This window comes from Odontomachus brunneus, unplaced genomic scaffold (genome assembly GCF_010583005.1).
Source record: "Odontomachus brunneus isolate Ranch 3 - 2012 unplaced genomic scaffold, Obru_v1 Obru_scaffold_011, whole genome shotgun sequence".
In the NCBI taxonomy this organism is placed as follows: Eukaryota; Metazoa; Arthropoda; class Insecta; order Hymenoptera; family Formicidae; genus Odontomachus; species Odontomachus brunneus.
Genome location: NW_022639461.1, coordinates 1357648 through 1377380, shown reverse-complemented (window position 1 = coordinate 1377380; position 19733 = coordinate 1357648). Strand labels below are relative to the sequence as shown.

Below are 19733 nucleotides of genomic sequence, written 5' to 3'. Positions count from 1 at the left end.
ATATATATATATATATATATATATATATATATATATATATAAACAAGAAAATTAAATATAAAAAAAGATATATAAATTCGAAGCAAGCAGAGTAAATTCTTAGCTGCTTCGCAAACACACATAGTAACATAGTTTTATTCATTATTATCTAATCGATAATTATTAATTACAATTAATTATTATATAATTATTTTATAATTATTTATTATAATAGATATAATTTCGTTGTTTTTTTTTAGTGGTCGTCTTCGATCGTCTACGCGGTCATTTATTATTGCGTGCCGGTATGCGCAGGTAAACCAAGTTATAATGCCACTAGTTAGATGGAACCACCAGAACGAATTACCGTAACATCAGAACCGGTCACGTATCACAGACGGCACTCTTTGACAGAGAATTGACACAGAGAATTTCTAGTCGTATTAGTATTCAGTATAACCTTTCCTAGAAGAGATTTTACGAGAATATGGATGGACAATTTCTGTTGCATTCGGCAGAATTTCGCGTGTGAGAGAAAGAAAAGATTCTAAATACAACGTCAGTATGCATCAGTTCTTGGAAATTGAATTCGCACAATACCGAAACTGAACGTAAAACGAGCTGTATGTTTGCTACAAAAAATATTAATTTTTTCAAATTTTGTAGATTCATCTGGATTTATTCACCCGTCACGTCAATGCACGTTACGTATAACACGCTATGTGTGTACTGTGTATCTATCCTAGAAAATGCGTGGGGAAAATCACCCATCTATATTAGAACGTTTTATGAATTTTATCATTATATTAACGCTGTCGTTTCCGCCGATTTTCAGACCATATTTATTAATTTTTCCTGCTTCACGCGCGGCGCCGTTCTATTTTTCTTATTTAACTTTAGGCAGCGGCCCAATCAGCCATGGTCGTGTTGCGCGCTTCAAGTAAAACGAACACAAGGTCTTCAATGAACGAAAACACTTTTGTCCAGAAGCGCGATCGCTTAAGTACTGTGTCTCTCTATCGTCTCCTCGAATTTTTCGTCGCTCTATCGTAAACCTCTATCGCCGGTTCTGATTACTTCGGGCGTTCGAGGAAGCCGTCGAGAGACGTCCGCATTCATTCGATATTTTTTCCCACTTTTGCATTATTTACTTTTTTCTTATTTTCCCCTCTCTCTGCCTTTGTTGTCTTCCTTTTTGTTTTATTTCGATACACACACGCGCCGCAATACACGGGCTTTTAGACTTTAATGCCTCTTATTACCGCGTGCGCGACTATTGCCTTCCTAATGAACGGCGTAATTTATAATGCGCGGCGGCTGCTTTTGTGAGTTTATTGGGCGGGAAAGCGGGGACACTTCAAAGGCCCTCTTATCATTTATGTGTCACACACGTTATTGGAACGGCTATCATCGGGTCAACCGGCGATCGTGGGCCGGGGGGATCTTTATAATTCAGTTATTCGCGCGCGCAAATATACAATGAAATTCCAATCCCCTCGGGCAGTATAAAACGAGACGATTAACTACGAAATTTACGCATCCGTATCGATGCGATCGACGCGAAGAGAACAAATGATTTAAGTATTCGAGCATTAGCGTAATTAATACACAATAACTTTGATTTGATCTATCGGTCGTTAAGTATAACCAAATGTGTGTGTGGTCAAAGAATTTCATTATAATTATATTATAAACGCAAGTAATATTGTGAGATAATTCGCATCAAATAGCAGATTATTGCTTCTTATGCGCGCACACACACACACACACACACACAGTCTCTCTTCAACTTTTTCTCGATAGAGAATAATTAACGCGTTTCTCTTTCGATCAGCAATCCCACAAAATGCACATTACATACGCGTTACATATGAAGAGACCAGGGACATTAAAGCCTGATCTACAATATGCTCTTTGCGTTCCGTTTCTTGTCTTCTATCTTTTTCTGGCTTAAAGCTTAAGGTTGAGTCAAAAAGAGATAGAGAAAGAAGCAGGAAGCAAAGAGCATATTGTAGATCAGGCTTAAAGCGTCCCTACGCGTTGTGACGGACCGCATGTCCGTCACAAGACCAGGGACAGGCAGCAAACAGACAGACGCACATAGAAGTGCGCGTGCGCGAGAGAGAAAGAGAGCGAGAGAGAAAGAGGCGGAGTTCACGAGCGGTCGTGTTCGAAATCGAGAATACGTCCGCGGCGAGGACGGAGGTGGTAGGTAGGTAGGTAGATAGGTAGGTAGGTAGGTGGGTAGGAATTTTAGTTGTAATGCGGACCACAGAGCATTATTTATTAATAGCAAACCCGATAGTGTGTGTATGTACCGCCGGCACGAGGGAGTGGCGGAGCGCCATGCTAGAGCGAGCGCAACAGCACGATGAATCGTGGAACGGATCTCTTCGTGTCTCCCCGCTCACCCCGCTGCGCCTTCTGCCGCTCTGCCGGCGGGATAACAGCTCGCTGTCTCTCTTCTTTCCGTCTCCTCTCTCTCTCTCTCTCTCTCTCTCTCTCTCTCTCTCTCTCTCTCTACCTCTATTTCTCTCTTTTCCACTCGAGCCTGCACTTCTCCCATCTTCCTCGATCCCTTCGCCCTTCTCATTCTCCACGCGGCCCTTCTACCGCGCCGTTCGCTCGTCGTCGCGCTTTCTCTCTTCTTTCCGCTCCGTGTCCTCGTCGCTCCCACGCGCGCTCGGCCGCTCTCTCGTTCTCCCTCTCTCCCTCTCATTATCGGGCGAACGCGCGGTCGCCGCTCTCGCTCGCGCGCCCGCGGGACCGCTCGCTGTTGTAGTGGAGAGTGGACGAACGCTTTGTCGGCGCCCGCGGCCGAGATCAAACGCACCGACCGCTTCTTCCTTTCCCCCGCGCCGTAACCCGACCGTGGCTCTACCGTTCGTTCCTCCGCCCCGGTCTCTCCGACGTCGTTTCGCTCATTCTCTTTCTCTTTCTCGCTCTCCGTCTTCCTTCTCGTCGGTATCGTCCGGCAAGCCGCGTCGAGAGCAGTCCAGCAAAACCGATCGACGCCAGCCGGTCGACGGGCTCGTAGTCGCTCTTGCTGCGCTCGCGGCAAAACCGTATTATAGCCTTCTCCGTATCCTGTCCTGCGCCTCGTCGGAGGCCTCCATGCACCTCGCGGCGGCTGTACGAGACCGCGCGACACGGTCCTCTATTCCCTGCGCCGTCTCTTCGCGGCCGTCGCGTCTTTCTCTTCCTCTTCTCTCTCACGATAAATATTTGCTTCGCGCTTTTAATGCTGTTACTGTCTAATCAATCGACGCTCGAGAGCCGATCGGCCGCATGTTCGGCGCATTCACGCGCGCAGGTGAACGCCGGTTTGTTCTCGGGAGCATTCAATCAGCCACGCGTTGACCTCGCGATATGCTGCTGCGCCGCCTTCTCATTCTGGAGTTGGATTTTTTTTTTCTTGTCAACGCTTGTACGTTTGCTCGCAACGACGGAAACGCATCGATCACCTTGGAGGTGCAGAGAAAGAGAGAGCGCCGGCATTACAATCAATCTCAATACCTGTTTACGAGACTGCCGACGAGTCGAGATCTAGGCGATGCGCAGGTGACTATCGGCGCGATCGCGCCTAACGCTCACGGCGGAGAACCAGGCGAGAGAGAAAGAGAGCAGCGATTGAGTTCTCGCCAGTGGCAAGATGCGCATCTGGAAATAGTTTATTATTAATAGATGACTCGATTTCACGAACAGAGATAGCGAGAGGATGGGAGGAAGGAAGGGCGGAGGGAGAGGGAGACAGAGCTGCCGACGTTATTTCGAGGCTAGTCTGTACCGCGCGTTTTTGAGCCGCACGTTTTATTCCCCTTATACTGCCGAACGCGCGGGGCTCTCCTCCGTCGCCCCCCTCGCCCTTCCCTCCTTGGTATACCACCGAGCCGGCACCCCCTTTCCTCTGAAGCCCCTTGCAACCCCTGCCGGCCGGCCGGCCGCCGTTTCCCTTTTGCCTCTGTCCTCTCCCCGTCGTCGTCGTCGTCGCTCCTCTCTCCCTGCCCCTTCGTCCCCTTCGCCGCCTCTTAAAAACGAGATTTGCCGCCGACTTTCCGACAAAGGAATAAAGAAAAGAAACAACTAGAGCCACGCTACGCGGCTGAGGATGGCACGGCAAACCGTACCGCGACGCGGCACCGCACCGCACGGCGCGGCGCGGCGCGGCGCGGCGCAGCGCAGCGCAGCGCAGCGCAGCAGAGCACAGCGCAGCGCAACAGAGCGCAGCGCAGCGCAACACGACACACAGCGCAGCACAGCGCGGCATGATGGGTAGAGCCTTTCTGTTCAGGGAGTGCGAGGGGGATGCTTCGGGCCGGTCGGTCGCTCAATGGCGTCGTCGTCCAGGGCCCATAGTCCGAAATAGAAAATTCCAAACGGCGAGTTACGCGCCACATCCCCTCATCTTCGTCATCTTCGACCTCGTTGTTGCCTGCGAGTCCACTGGTCGATCGGTCTTCGAATCGAAAATGCGACAACCTCGCAAACCTTATTTTGCCGACGTTTGCGAATTTCAGGGGACGAATTTTTTGTCTGGAAATTTAAATATTCATCAGAGAAGAGTAGATTCGGCCCGAGAGGCACGTTGGCTCAACGCGCGAAATAGCGAGAGAGAACTCTCGAGAGATGTATTTCAGTTTTGAATTATTTAGCGATCGCACGTATCAGAAAACAGAGGAAAGAGATTGACTGGGGAGAAAGGCCAGCGTGGAAACAATAGAAGTGTATCGCAATGCATAATATTGAATTTCGCGCTACGCGCTATTCACATAGCGCGCGCGCGGGACATTACGCACAAAGGCTCGTCGTTTTTGTCGGAGCTAATTGTTTCTCTTTTCTTTTTATTTTCGATCGAGCGTGACGCTAACAGTAGCACACCACGGTGGTAGGGTGGTGCGGGTCCCAGGGCTGTAACGCATCGCGCTCTACCTCTTGGAGCTGGAGCTGTGGGCTCGATGCGCGCGGCGACGGTGACGCCTATGTTTCTTCTGAAACACCGCTAGGAGATAATAGCGCGCGGGTACAGTCCCCAAAAAGAGTATTTCCGACTTGACACGCGACCTTCCGAGTACTGCGCAGCGCTTCGTCGGGCCGAATCAACGTAAAGTGAAAAATATCTCGTCGGAGGAACGCGAAATCGGAGCACTTTTCAGCAATTTGCTTCTCCTCTCGCCGCCCTTCACCTTCCCTCCCTCCCCCCTCTCCATTCACCCCCTGCCCCGCCCCTCTAACGTCCCCCTCCCGCTGTCTGACTCGTGATTCATTGAGGCGTCGAAACAACAGAACCACGTGTTTGCGAACGATGACACGCGTGCCGTCGACGTAAACACCCATACGAAGCGATTCAATGGCAAGGGTATCGATTCCGGAAAGAAGTAAGGCGAAAATCAAGATTTCTTCTAAATAACGATCGCCCACCCGCGTGAATTAAATTTCCACCGTAATTTTGTGCGTGTCTACCAGTGCAACGGCCGGGCGTTTTATTTATCGCACGAATACTCGGGGAATCGGAACTATCGACTATCGAGGTTAGTTGAGTTATCAACCCTTAAGTACCGCGGTTAAATTCAGGTGATTACTATAATCCGGGAGCAATTTCGACCCCGGCAAACAGTATTATATTTTACGTCATTGTCACGGAAGGTGCGTGCATGTGTGCGCATATCTCTCTAATTTCATATAATATTGTTCATCTGTCGTGCGCGCATCACACGAATCGACATTGACACCGAGCAAAGGAATTTACTGTCGAAATCAAAGTTTAGAAACGTGCCGTTGGCGCGGCAGCAGCAACTTTCGAACACTCAGCAACGCGACGTCGTCGTTTTGTCTGTTCAGTGTAAAACGACGATATCAGAGATGACAGGAGATACGCGTTATATCCATATGTGAATTAAAGATTGTAATCAGATCAATCAAGTAAAGCAGAACAAAGATTTAACCCGTCGTCGGGAAGATGGGGTCTCAGAGACCTTACACATTCAATTTCGTCTCTTAGATCTTTGTAATATCTTCAGAATTTTTTTTTAATTGTTATCAAGTCTCAATATTTCACAGAATCGTGGAGAGAGAGAGAGAGAGAGAGAGAGAGAGAAAGAGAGAGAGAAAGAGAGATTATAAGAGCTTTGAGAAATTATAAAAATACAACCAGAAAAAAGAAGAAACTCAAACAACACTCCTTAGGATATTCTAAGACGTTCTGAGAACGTTCTCAGGATATACTCTGGAAATTTCGTGATCTGGGAAAAAATTCATCAAATTTTACTTTTCCAATAACATGTTAAATTATTGGATTAGCTCGATTGCAATCGTTAATCCATAGTCTGATATGAGCATTACGCTCATATCGGACCATGGATTGAGGATTACAATCGGACCAATCGGGTGATTCATATTTTGCCTTTGCTTCACTTGATCGGTCCGATCGCAATCCTCAATCCACAGTCTGATACGGGCATTAAACAAGAACGATTATCGAGCGTTCAGCGCGCAAACACGCGATGATCAAACCAAACCGCTATAGAACGAACCATTGCAGCACAATGCATTGGGTCAACATTGAATCTATAGCGGCCAACCGTTGGCCAACTAATATGTGCTGTTTGAAAATTTAATTCGACAAATTTGGTAATATAATAATAGTATAATTTGGTAAAATCTATTATTTATGTATTAGACTATAGACTGATGGAGATTGTGTTACGGATTGGAACTGGACCAATTAGAATAAAGCAAGCCAAGACCGAAGTTCGTTGGTTCGTCGAAATCTAATCTTCTATCCGTAGCAATGTGATGTGACAGGCAGCTTACACATACGCGGCAATTATGATATCAAGAAAGTATTTAAAACAAGTAAAATAAGGTACCGTTACTGTGTTTCATTATATTACGGGAACATTTTTTTAAGAATTTATATAAAATGGATGTGTATGTGTGTGTGTGTGTGTGTGTGTGTGTGTAACACTTATGCTTTTACATAATATTATATTCCAAATAACATTTTTTTCAAAAAGAATGTGTCGGAATGTAACCTTAGCGTGTACACGCACACGAATGTGCGTGACCCGTTGCTGTGCAACTGTCCGCGCTCACCCGGTAGAGACTCCCTCGTCGGGGTCGAAATTCGCGTTAATGTGTCAGTTCGAGATCGACGGTGCCAGGCATTGTCGGCGTTGTGTGTCTCTTCCCGCATGAAAACTCGGGAGTAACCGCGCGCAGCTAATCCTTCCCTCGGCTTTAAGCCCGTTTTACACGACCCGCATAATTCTCCAAGCTACCGCGCGGTAGCATTGTCTCCCTAGGGACGCCGCTGTGGCCGAAAAAATTGCTTTACAAATTTGACAAACTTGAGCCGCGAGTTAACATTAATCTCGGTTCTGCGCATGCTCGCTTACATTAACCTACTAGCACTTAGCGCACTCGATGTTTTCATTGCCGAAACGGAACGTATCTCGCAAGTCAAATTTTTAATAATGTCTTGCGCATTATATACAGGATCTGCGATCATAACCGGAGACTAGTCAGTTACTCACGATCCTCGCCCGTACAAATCGGGCTTTGCACGTTGTTTTTCGGAGGAAGAGGCTTCGCTCGCTCTTTCTCTCTCTCTCTCTCTCTCTCTCTCTCTCTCTCTCTCTGGGGACGGCTACGTGAAAGAGAAAGAGAAAATGAGAGAACGACGGAGGAGCAGAGAGAACGAGAAAAGGTTGGTGAGTCGCGCCTCCTACCTTCGGGGATCCGCGTACCCTCGGCTCAGTACTGGGTAACGACAAGCCGAGCCGGAGCGGCTGCTCGGCACACCGCGTGTGGTGGTAATGGTAGTGGAGGTAGCGTCGGTGGTGGTGGTGGTGGTGGTGGTGTAGTACGGCGCGCGGTGGGCAGGGAATTACGGGGAACGTGCTTTTAGGCGAGAACGAGCGGCCGTAGTCGTAGTCGAACCACGGGACGAGCGTGTGTGGCGCGCCGGTTCGTATACCTGCGAGAGGGACCGAGGAGAGACCGTGCACATCTCCCCCTTGCTCTTGCCGCGCGAGTGACAAAAACGTGCGTGACCCCACCGCATCGGTGCACATCTACCGTGTGTTCTCCTCCTCGGCCATCGACTTGATGCCTCGCTTCCCAGTGCCACGACGTTTCCATGCGACCTGCCGAGCTGTCTCGCGAAGCGTGCCGCTGACTGTCGTGAAAGGGACAGATCCATCCGTAGGAGCAGAGGAAGAAGGAGGCTGTCGTGCTCGCTCGTCTGCCCGGCCGTTTGTCCGACAGTAGGCGGTTCGGTCGCGCTCCACCGGACTCTCACTCGGCAGGCTCCGCCGCGAGCACGTGTGTACAGTGTGCGTTGGCCGTGGCGGCGGCGGCGGCGGCGACGGCGGCAACGGCGGTGACGGTGGCGGCGGCGGCTTGTGTACGCGCGGCGTACGATCGCTCTCGCTCGGAATCTCAATGGTGCGCGCATAAGGAGGAGCGACTCCGAGTGCGGGATTGTGCCTGGTATTGTTTACGGATCGCCGTGGAGTGACAAATCGTCCGTGGGACGATCGAAGAGGATCGTCGGAGCGTGGGCGTTTACGCGCGGAGGTGCAACCGAGCGACCGATCCCGGAGTCGCCGGTTCCAGAGAGAAGGCTGGGGAATCACAGATCGGAGAGAAAATTCACGGCGAGATCGCACGTACGCACGCATGAAGGTCCCATGGCTACCGGCTTGGTAAAGTGGTGGCGAGCAAGGTTCCTCGCTGGCTACAGGCCCTTTTCCGGTAATGCTTCCTTCCCTCCTGACGCGCGATCGCTCTCTCGTCGTCGCGTGTGCGCGCTGTCGAGACTCGCGAGTACCGAGAATGTCGCGCGGTGTCTATTACAATTAGAGGTAAACATCAACTAACAGTGGACATTACATCAATGTTGTAACTTCCCATTCAACAGTGCTGCATAAAGATGAAGTAGAAATACCAGTTTCCGGGCACGTACTTAATCCTGAATTCTTATTGTTTTGGTATTTAAATGCGAATATTTAAACTTTCGACATGAAACAATATGTGTATTTTCTTGTAATGTGACTGTTGCAAGTAGAAATATCAATTCCCGGACACGTCCTTAATCCTGACCGTTTTCTATTGTTTTGGTATTTAAATACGAATATTTAAACTTTTAACGTGAAAAAATATATTTTTTGATGTCGAAAATTTCGATATTCGTATTTAAAGACTGTAATAATAAAAATGTCCAGCACTGAATACGTGTCTAAGCATTGTAGACACTTTAAGCAATGTCTACAATGAGAACTTAAGCTTTAAGACTTAAGTTTTAAGAAATTGACTAATTATAGTCAATTATTTTCCTCATTTTTTACTGTAATTGGTTGATTTTTTACGGTTTGAAGCTTAAGTCTTACGGCTTAAGTTCTCATTGTAAACGTCGCTTTACAACATATGTTATATCTCATTTGTATATTGTCGAGTAGCAAGTTAGGACAAATTATAACTCTTGCTGTCGGTTGATGTTTATTGGGTTGTTTTCGAGTCAACTTGTTGATGACAAAGTGGAGACGCGATATGTGAACTTGAATTCCCACGTTCATTGAGCAGTAGTAGTCGTATTAGTAAGTCGCGAATGACTCTAATGATTCAGTTAATTACCGCTAATACTAACAAACGTTTCGTTGTTGGTTTTACCATTGATATACCCTAAACGAGCCGGAAAAGTCGTTGGCTCTTCGGAGAAAGAGATATGTCCGACGGTTCCTCGACAAAGAAATGACCGTCGGCGTTGGATACAATGCCAAGATATTATCGAAGTGGATACCACGTGGCGTTGCGTCATACTTACACTTTTCTTGGCTTTCGGCCTGCAACTACAGTCACCTACGCACTTGTCTTGTCACGCGTAACGTTGAAAATAGCGCGGAAATTGCGGTGCGTGCGTTTGCTGAAGACAAAGTTACTGGAAAGTCGCGCTTAATTGCCGCGATATCTAATCTCGCCTCGCGAGAATTAAACTCATCTCGAGATCAAACGGTAAAATTTGAGTTTAAGTTGCCACAAGCTGCCGCTAATTGTCTCACACTTTCGCAGTTGAACGTGACACCATGGATCCATTCGTTTTCGAGGAACTTCTGCACTGGTGCAATAAGTTGGAGTGAATAAAGTGCACTTTCTTTCGCTCCAACTTATTGTACTATCGTGCATTGGTTCAGAGGTTTTTTGAGAACGAACAGACCTCATGTTTCTCTTATAAATCTCGAAACACGCGAATTGATGCGCGAGTCTCGACACAGTTGATTTCTGATGTGCGCACACACGTATATGCATACACGTATAAATAAGTCTGTTCTTTTTCGTCTGTTCTTTTAACTTGTTGAACTGCTGCAGACTGGTGCAATAAGTTAAAGTGAAACAGGTATATTTCACTTATTGCACTAGTCTGCACCAGTTCAGGCGGTTAAAAAGAGCAGACCTAAAGCCTGATCTACAATATGCTCTTTGCGTTCTGTTTCTTGTCTTCTATTTTTTTCTGGCTTAAAGCGTAAGGTTTGAGTCAGAAAGAGATAAAGAGAAAGAAGCAGGAAGCAAAGAGTATATTGTAGATCAGGCTTAAAGCCTGATCTACAATGTGTTCTTTCCTTTCTGTTTCTTGTTTTCTGTCTTTTTTTTAGTTTAAGGTTTAAGGCTTGAGTCAGAAAGAGATAAAGAAAAAGTAACAGAAAGCAAATAACACATTATAGATCAAGCTTAAAGCTTAAGGTTTGAGTCAAAAAGAGATAAAGAGAAAGAAGCAGGAAGCAAAGAACATATTGTAGATCAAGCTTAATTGCACAGCGAAGAATGCGAGTTTTAGAATAATAATATAAGCCACCAACCGCGCGTATATACGCGTGAGAAGTTGTAACTTTCGAGAGCGGCGTTAGCGGATGTTTGTTAGCTTTCGCTGTAGTGGTAATAGCGGTAGTAGTAGTAGTTGTATTCGCGTAAGGCGAATATCAAATGTCGAAGGTAAGTTTGCGCTACACACGCGTTCGCGTATCGTCCGAGTTTAACAGCTATGTCTATCGTACATCCGCGTCGTACCCGTTAGGTGGGACGAGTTTATGACCCATTACACAATGGTTGACGATAAAACCGAAGCTCACAATTCAGAACATAAAATTCGAGATGGCGTTCAGAGCGGCGAGATGCCGCCGGGCGAATCCGAGAAAAAAAAAAGGAGAACGGAACACATACGGACGCGAATTCTTCGAATTTACGATTGTGCCTGATCTATTTGCATCTCTCGGAGGAAGGAAAATCGGAAATTCTGTAATAGCATGCGACGTAAACAAGCGATACGCTCGCTCTTTGAAGTTACCCTTCGTACACTTTTTCTTTGACTCCTCTCTCCCCCCTCTTTTTCTTTAAAGTATAAGCGTATACTTCGAACATTGTAAACACACGGCATAAAAGAGAAAAGAAGCCAAAAGGAACGTATATGCAGATGCGGCTTGGCTTTCATGTGAGGGCTATAAAAGCACAACCCGCATTCCCCACTTTCCAAGATTTACGATAAAGCCGAAAAGAAAGAGAGAGAGATACACGTCTGCGTCGATTTGGAGAAATTGTAACCGGCTCAGACTCTTTTTCCACATTAAAGTCAAAATGTGAATGCTAAACGTTCAGTTTTTACTGCACACTTACATTCGTCGATAACGTTAAGTAAGAATATGTGTCCCGTAACTATCGTTATATTATTATAAAACTGAGATATACTTAAATCATTAGATCAGTATAAATTATCAACATCGGTTCAGCCGCGCTTCACCGGAGGGAATGCGAAGCGGATCGCTAACATTTGGTGCACGTTCACGTGCGTTACACTCGATTGGTCGGAACAGAAAATCACGATTATGTCGAAATGGCAACAGAAAATGAGCGAATCTTGATGAGAACGCGCGTTCCCTTGTACTCTTGTGATCTTAACGTCATTGTGATTTTCCGTTCCGCCTGGGACAGTCTCTGGGAGAGCTTTCTAGGAGGAAGCCTCTGAGAGAGAGCTTTTGTCGCATATTATTTCTAAAGTGGAGAACGGAATCTCTCCGCGTCTTTTGGCGTGTTCGCTTACCAGTCCCTCGGGCAGTTTTTCCCCCTCGGGTGGAGCACAACACACATCGTGCGACTGTCGGCGTGCTGGAGAAGCATAAAAATACCGCCTGCACCAAACATCAGGCAGCAGCAACAGCAGGCGGCGGCGGCGGCGGCGGCGACGGCGGCGCACCGGTGCGGATCGGATGCCGCGCGCTGAGCGTGTTAAATGCCGCCTTTTATTCGCTCCTCTGCCTCTCTCTTCTGCTCGAAGCCAGAAATCGCGATCGCACGCTGGAAGGACGGGAAAGCGAGTCGAGCGAGCGAGCGAAGCAAAAGCGGCTTCCCGATCGCGCTCAACTCGCGCCGCGCCCAATCGTTCGGCGTCACGCGCGCGTTTATGGTCGATATACTCCGAGACCGCTATAAAAGTCTAAATACGCCGACCGATGCGGCGTCGGAGCGACAGGATGGACAAGTTCGCGAGCCGGTGCGAGCGAGAAACGTAAATAACGAACGCTTCCTCCCGATCTCAAATCGCGCCGACACGGCACGAGATCGGCATGACCGTGCACGCATCTCGGCTTTTAGCGTCGATTCGCGGAGGATGCCAGAGGATGGCTTTCAATCTGTCTAATGCGCGCGATATATGCACGATGTGGCATTCTGCCTCCCGCGAAATAATGCGGAACAATGGAAGAGTTAGAAGCAGCATCCGCAGAGAGCACCCGAGCAAGGCTTTCTCAGACAGTTTCCAGTCCGTATTAATAGTTATTGCTTGAAACTTGTCTTAAGGGAGGTACTCAGGTCTAACTTAACTCTCGAGTTTGATTCTAGAATTAAGTGAGAATTCTTCAGTTGAATAGCAAAATTAATTAAGTGAGAATTCTTCAGTTGAATAGCAATATCGTGCGTTTCTCATTTTATTAGTTATATATCATTTTAGAAGATAAGAAAACACATATCAATAGATTTGTTCGCGTTGCTTGCACTTTTGGCAATTTTAAACCTAAAGCTCGTTGCACACTGGACCTCTCTTTAGAAAAAGAGGTCTCATTGGATTTCGCATCCGAATCTAACTTAAAGACTGCGTTCAACAGAGAATGCTGTTTTGCAACTGTTGCGAAATTCCTCTAAATCTAATTGGTGTGTGCTCTTGATCTTGGCTGAATATGAGAGCATACACCAATCATTTGCAATTTTACACAATTGCAAAACAACTTTCTCTGCTGAACGCGGCCAATGTCACTTATGTCATAATTCAATCAGAAAACTTGGATCTAATTCTAAATAAAAATCCAAGTATTTCACATGAGACAAGTTTCAGGTGACGACTATAAGCTTCGTCTACAAAAGGTTTCGTAAGCCGTGAGAATTGACCAATCATAGTCGATTATTACAAGAATAATCGACCCTTTGAGCGACAAATTTTACGATCTTCGAACAAGAACCTTTTCGTATGTGTCAAAAGGTAAATTGATAGAAAACATGAGACCCCTACCGCGTCGCTATAGTGGCTTCCCGGGTCATAAGGGTTAATCCTCAGTTATATTCTAAAAGCAGGACAAAGGAGGACAAAGAAGGATAAAGAGTTAAGTCTCGGCTGACATTCAAACGAATGCTGCTGAAGGAGAAATATATTAATTGAAGTGAAACTATAGTCACACCGAGTATGCGCCGTATAAATTAATTTAGCGATTATTGTTCAGTTGTAGGAACGAATACGGAAGGCAGCGATTCCGAGGAGTTGCTGACGGGTGTCCCGACTACTTGCAACATCTCTTCACCGCCGCCGACAGAGTCGCAACCGATTTTGATCTCTCCGGAGCCGCCGCCGCAGGTCGTGGTTGATGGTCCGACCATATCTGCAGGACCTACCGGTAATGACGAACAGCCTACTTGCGGTACAACGAAACAGCTTAGTTTCGAGGTGAAATATTTTAATTTATATTCCTTGGTGTGGGAAGTAGAGAAACGATTCGTAGCGAGCTCGCGACGTCGCGTAATCGTTTAAGTTTCATCTACATTGTGTTCTTTGCTTCCTGTTTCTTTATCTCTTTCTGCCTCAAACCTTGTGCCTCAAGCCAGAACAAGATAGAGAACAAGAAACAGGTAGCAAAGGGCATGCTAGGGAACATTTTTAACAATATATTCCAGTTTAAAAAAATACATACATTTGAAATGAAAGGATAACAAATTAAGGCAGAACGTTTCTCAGTTACAAAATTATAAATAATTTTATAGTATTATTTCCCATAAAATTCTCGACCATATAACAGCGATGAGATTGATTCACTTATTGACTTGCTCATCCACAGTAATTTTTCGTCCGCGTGCAAGTGTTTAAGCGCGATCATTTCTCGTTGGCAGGAATTCGAGTGCGATGTGTCGGTGGCGGAAGGTGACAGGAGACGGCAGGAGTTCTCCTTCACCCTGTACGACTTCGACGGCCACGGGAAAATAACGAAGGACGACATAGCCGGTCTGGTGACCACCATTTACGATACGCTAGGCGCTTCTATACAAGTGCCGCCGTGCGGCAGTAAGACAATTAAGGTCAAACTGACGGTGTCGCCGGATCAGCGAGCCAGCAGCAGCAGTCAGGCACCGCCGCCTCGCAGCAACACCTGCCTAAATGCCACGCAAACGCCGACCACGTTGCCTGGCAATTCGTCGTCCTGTTGCCATTTGAAGCACGCCGCCCCGTGCGGCCATACCGCAACGCATGCCACTCGCGGCTCGAGCAGAGTTCCTAGAAGGAGAAGAGCCCCGCGGTATCGTTGTCAGGTGAGACCTACATTCCTCTGGTGCCTACGTAGGAACGCCGCTCGTCTGTCCCGACATCCGAGTCATGTGCGATACGCGTCCCGAGATGCCAACGGTGCCGCACAAAGTATTAAGGAAAAAATAAATGGGCGCACTTTCCTCGTGATTCTCTTGAACGATATTCCTCTTTTTTCAAATTGTTATCGTTTGTGATATCATTGGTATAATTATTAACTCTTCAGCGGGCGCGTCACAGCACTGATTGCAGTTTATAGTTTTAATTTTTAAGTTAATTAGACAGCGTTGCAGTTTGGTCCAGCTGTGAATCTAAATAAAGAAATAAGTTGTTTTCATTATGAAAAATGACCTTAACTTATTCGTCCCATTTTTAACACCTTAGCTTATTTGAATTCATTGATACGTCAATTTTAAAAGCGAGTATGCTAAGGCGTGCTTGCCGCAAAGTTAATATAATTAGCAACATCTCAGAGATCAATGGGTTAATTAACATATGTGGAAATCTGTTGAAAAACATTCAATAGAAATGTTGCGTCTTGGATTTAGGGATTACGTGTAAATGCCTGTCTTTATAGTTTCTTACTGATTCTGAAAGTAAATGAATAAATAAATTTTTGTACTAAATCTGCAGATATATGTATATATATGAATTTTTTTTATAAAAATTAATTATCGTATTACGTGAATTCTAATATTATTCATTTATATGTTATTAATAGCGTGTAATTTCTATAAATTACGTTATCATTTTTCTTACAGACCGAACGAAAAGAAGTCGAGACTCACAGTGAGGACGACGATGAGAACGTTCGAGCGAATCGAGTGCAGCAGGAGGAGCTGCGTAGACGAGTCGGTCCGGTGCCCCATTTACCATCCCCCTATTCAAATAGCTCCGAGGGTGATGTGAGCGACGATAGTGACACTTCCCCCGCATTCTCGCCGTTAACGCCGCTTCTTACGACGAATCAGCGAAAGCGCAGCGGCGCGCTACAGAGGCAACAATTACTGGAGATTATTCAGGCCAACATGGAAAAGAATAATCTCAGTTTTCACACATCAAGGTAAATTAGCGCAATCATATTTATGAAATTATAATGGCACGTTAATGAACCATTTCAGTTTTTAGTGCGTCAGCATTCTCTTCTCTTTATATATCTAAACGTTACAGATTAAATTTACAACTATAAAAAAACAAGGCAGTAAGAACTAATGTAGATAATTCGTTGTGAAAAATAATATAATTTAATAATTTCCAAATATATGCATACTTGGTGTCGACCCCGGGGCTTATTTGTATTATTTACACCGGATGAGGAGGGGCAACGGTGGAGACGGGCATACATGAACAGCAGGTCTTAAAGGATAGCAACCTTTGACTTTGAGAGACTGACAGCTGTACCATTTGGTACAGTAACATTGTTTCTCTCTGTAGTCGCCGTGCGCTCGGGATCGCGCCAGAGATGTCGCTTCCGAACGGAATCTCTGAGCGTTATCTAGGAAGAGGAGAGTGTCGTGAGCGTCAGGTAGCTCAGTGGTTTAGAGCAGTCGCCCGGCAAGCGAAAGACCCGGGTTCGAGTCCCGGCCTAGCAAGACCGCGCTCTCGATATTTTTCTCTTTCTGGAACGAAAAAGATACGCAGATCTCGAACGCACGGCGTCCCGCCGCCACCTAGTATGCCCTCCTCCTTCTATGGTAAATATATAACTTACAATAAATAAATTCCCAAAAATATCACAAAAATAATATAACGAAAATATAACGTTCATATAATTACTTCCGCGGCTGTTTTTGTGGTTGTAAATCTGAGAGCCTTATTGAATCTAGGTTAAACTTGGGTGTTTTTCGTTTTGCTCACAGGAAACGGCACCAAAACGAACAATCGCGCATTCCGTCTCACAGCCCTCATCAGGAAAGTACGAATCACAATAACCAGGATTGTCAGCCGCCTGTGGAGTCTCGTCAAGTGCCCATCAACTATCACAAGCCAATACGGGAAAGCACCCATCATTCCGCATCGTTTCCGAAGACACCGTCCAAGCCCCGGACGAATCTGAGAAAAGCGCGGCACAACACATCGCGGAACAACGCGACGCACGCTTCCCAAGCCTACGGATACTCGCAGATGCTGAATCGCAATGTCGTCGTGCCGACGACCGTCTACAACGACATACCGCCGCAACACATTACCAGCAGCAACACCCATCGTAACATCGTGAATCTCTTGCCCAACAACAATCAGCAGACGGCGGCCAACCATCCGACCAACGTGACCAACAATCACAACAACGTGCAGCGTAACAACGCGCAATTCATTCAGTCGCAGCAGTGCTGCAGAGCGAAGAAGCATCAGCTGAAGCACGCGACTCGGGAACAGGATCAGGCTCGAGCGATGGCGCAGGTCGTGCGTTGGCTCGAACGCGAGTTCTCGCAAAATGCGGCGGCTGTTACGTCCGGTCGGAGGCATGTACACGAGCATATACACCATCACTATCATCATTATCACTCCGAAGCTTTGGTCTAAACACCACGACATGCCGTATACTCAGCGTTACCGAAAAGGTTAAAATAGATCGTTAAAGTAATTTGCGTTTATACAATATACTGACTGTAGTCGGTGCTTCCGAAGACGATAAAGTTTGTCTCCATCATGTTTAAAAAGAGAATTAGTTCAGAAAATAAGTTATTAAATAATATATTTGAAATGAAATGCGCTGCGAGAGAATTAGACGCGGCATGCTTTGGGTCTGATCTTCCATATTGATTATCACAGGGAACTCTGTGTATTACGAACAGAGTCATCCCATTGAATCTCCAGTTTGTCTTCACGCATGAGGCAAGCCGATTTGTACGTATTTTGTATCGTTCAATATATCGATAGATACCTAGATATATAGTACGAATATGAATAATGAGTGATACGTTATCACATATTTTTATTCACGTAAGTGAACTGGGTTTATCTTCCTTCTTTCTTCATAAAGCGGTGTCGAAAAATTTGACATCAGATTGCGGTGTGCTCATTAGTATTGTATAAATTATTTTACGAGTATCGACGACTAGCATCGATACTAACATTTTTTGAATTATACTCTTTTTTTCCTTTCCTTTTGTATTGTTTTTTATACACCAGATAGAAAATTATGTGCTATGTCTAGCCCAAAATTCTTGTGAAAAATACCGTAGCGCATTTGAATTATAGCGTCAATGAAACTTACTGCATACTATTCGCGCAAATTTCTCCAAGAAGAATATAGTTACTATAAATCTCAGGCTTATAATGTGTATACCGTGCTACAACAATGACGGGGCGTCACTCGTCTACGATTTATCTGATAATAAAAATGTACGCGTAATGTTGCATCTTCTAGAGAGGAGTTCGTGTGTGGATGCAACAGTATACTCGTTTAACTTGTACTCGTTCCGGAATAGGAATTCAAAGACGATCATCCATAAACATTGCTGCGTGTGCTGTAGGACCAAATTACATTCCTAGACGGAAAAAGGAACATGTAATCGCTCCTTCTCATATGAAACGTGGTAAACTACAGCTACCGACTGTGTACATACAAAGTATCCCAAAGAAAATCTTTTCTTCACTACACAAACGTTACGTTTGCAAATGAGAACGAAGTAGGATCGTAGCGATTATAAAAATAAAGTTCGAAAGGCAGATTCTTCTACGAATGTTCCTGTAATCAGAGGTTGGTATATCTCTCCTTAGCGAGCGTAGTATTCCTAAAGAACTGTGACCGTAAGTTTAATGGTGCTTCTATAGCCGTATATTCGAGCGAACGCGCACGGAATTGTGTTTCGGCGAATAATTGCTTAAAATCTCTTTTCTATACAGGGCATCCCATTTTTACCGCACAATGTATGTATTTTTTAACCATTTCATTGCTGTGCGCATCGTTGCAGTAGTTATCTGCTAAGCAAATTTTTTTTTTCTTTATAGAACTCCACTATAGACAGTAGTTCTCTTTATGTCGACAGTCTTCCGTAGCTTGCATCGAGGGCTGATGGATAGCTCGTCCAAGTGAAATGGTTAAATGATACAGATCCTTTCTGGCTAGTTCGAGATTATTTGTTTCTCAGCAAAGAGTCTCGAGACATCTCGCTAGGAAATTTACCATCGCAAAATAATACTTTCGAAGCGGGACACTCTGTATATTCTGCTAGTCCTATATAACGACAAATAAAGCTCTTCCGTTATTCGCGACGATACAGTGGATACGGATATAGGAAGAGAATGACAATTGAGTTCTTACTAGTGCCTTGTAATCTAACTCATTTAACACTTGAGACAATGGTCCTCCTTTGTAATCATTTTTTTGCCTATCGCGCGAGCGAGAATCGTGTTGGACACGAGACTGTGTCCTTAGAGCTTGTTTCGCTGTACCACAAGCTGTCGTAAGAATTCCGATCGTCTTATCCATGCAGTGTTGCGAATGGCTTACTATTTATTATCACTAATATATTACTTGACGCATGTCAGAGCGAAACTATGGAAATCGACAATATCTCTCAATCGGGTGTCAATGAAGAGTATTACGATTACCTTTAGCGACTAATACGATACGACTAATATTAAGACTAGATGCATTGAGACAAATATTATTCGTAAGGGTTTTCGATAATGTTATTATATGTTGCGGAACATATATATATATATAAATATATATATATATATATAATTTTATATTGATATTTGTAATCCCTGTAGATATTTTCTGTAACTTTTTTTCTATTGATATTTATTAAAACGCATTTTTATACTATATCGTGTATATACTCTCTTGCTGAACGCATTATTCTCAACCTCTCTCTCTCTCTCTCTAATTATATTTGAGCAACTTATTTAAACTTTGCTTTTTGAAAAAGGAATTTGACTTTGAACAATTCATTTTTGGACAAGTTATGGACAA

The 19733-nt window shown here is 45.2% G+C and overlaps 1 protein-coding gene across 1 annotated transcript; it reads left to right on the top strand.

Moving 5' to 3' along the window:
• The first annotated feature begins 8365 nt into the window (after nt 1-8365).
• LOC116840745 (protein naked cuticle homolog 2) lies at nt 8366-19586 on the top strand. Its single transcript, XM_032807873.1, has 5 exons — nt 8366-8733; nt 13737-13957; nt 14398-14814; nt 15571-15872; nt 16669-19586. Exons 1-5 carry the CDS (start codon nt 8670-8672, stop codon nt 17330-17332), a joined length of 1668 nt encoding a protein of 555 aa, XP_032663764.1. The 5' UTR covers nt 8366-8669; the 3' UTR covers nt 17333-19586.
• Nucleotides 19587-19733: the final 147 nt, after the last annotated feature.

Excerpts from the sequence above, each read along its gene's own strand:
- LOC116840745 (XM_032807873.1), top strand. The coding sequence starts at position 8,670 with ATGGCTACCGGCTTGGTAAAGTGGTGGCGAGCAAGGTTCCTCGCTGGC. Across the intron at positions 13,958-14,397 it reads CGAAACAGCTTAGTTTCGAG|GAATTCGAGTGCGATGTGTC; the intron begins GTGAAATATTTT and ends TCTCGTTGGCAG. Across the intron at positions 14,815-15,570 it reads CCCCGCGGTATCGTTGTCAG|ACCGAACGAAAAGAAGTCGA; the intron begins GTGAGACCTACA and ends TTTTTCTTACAG.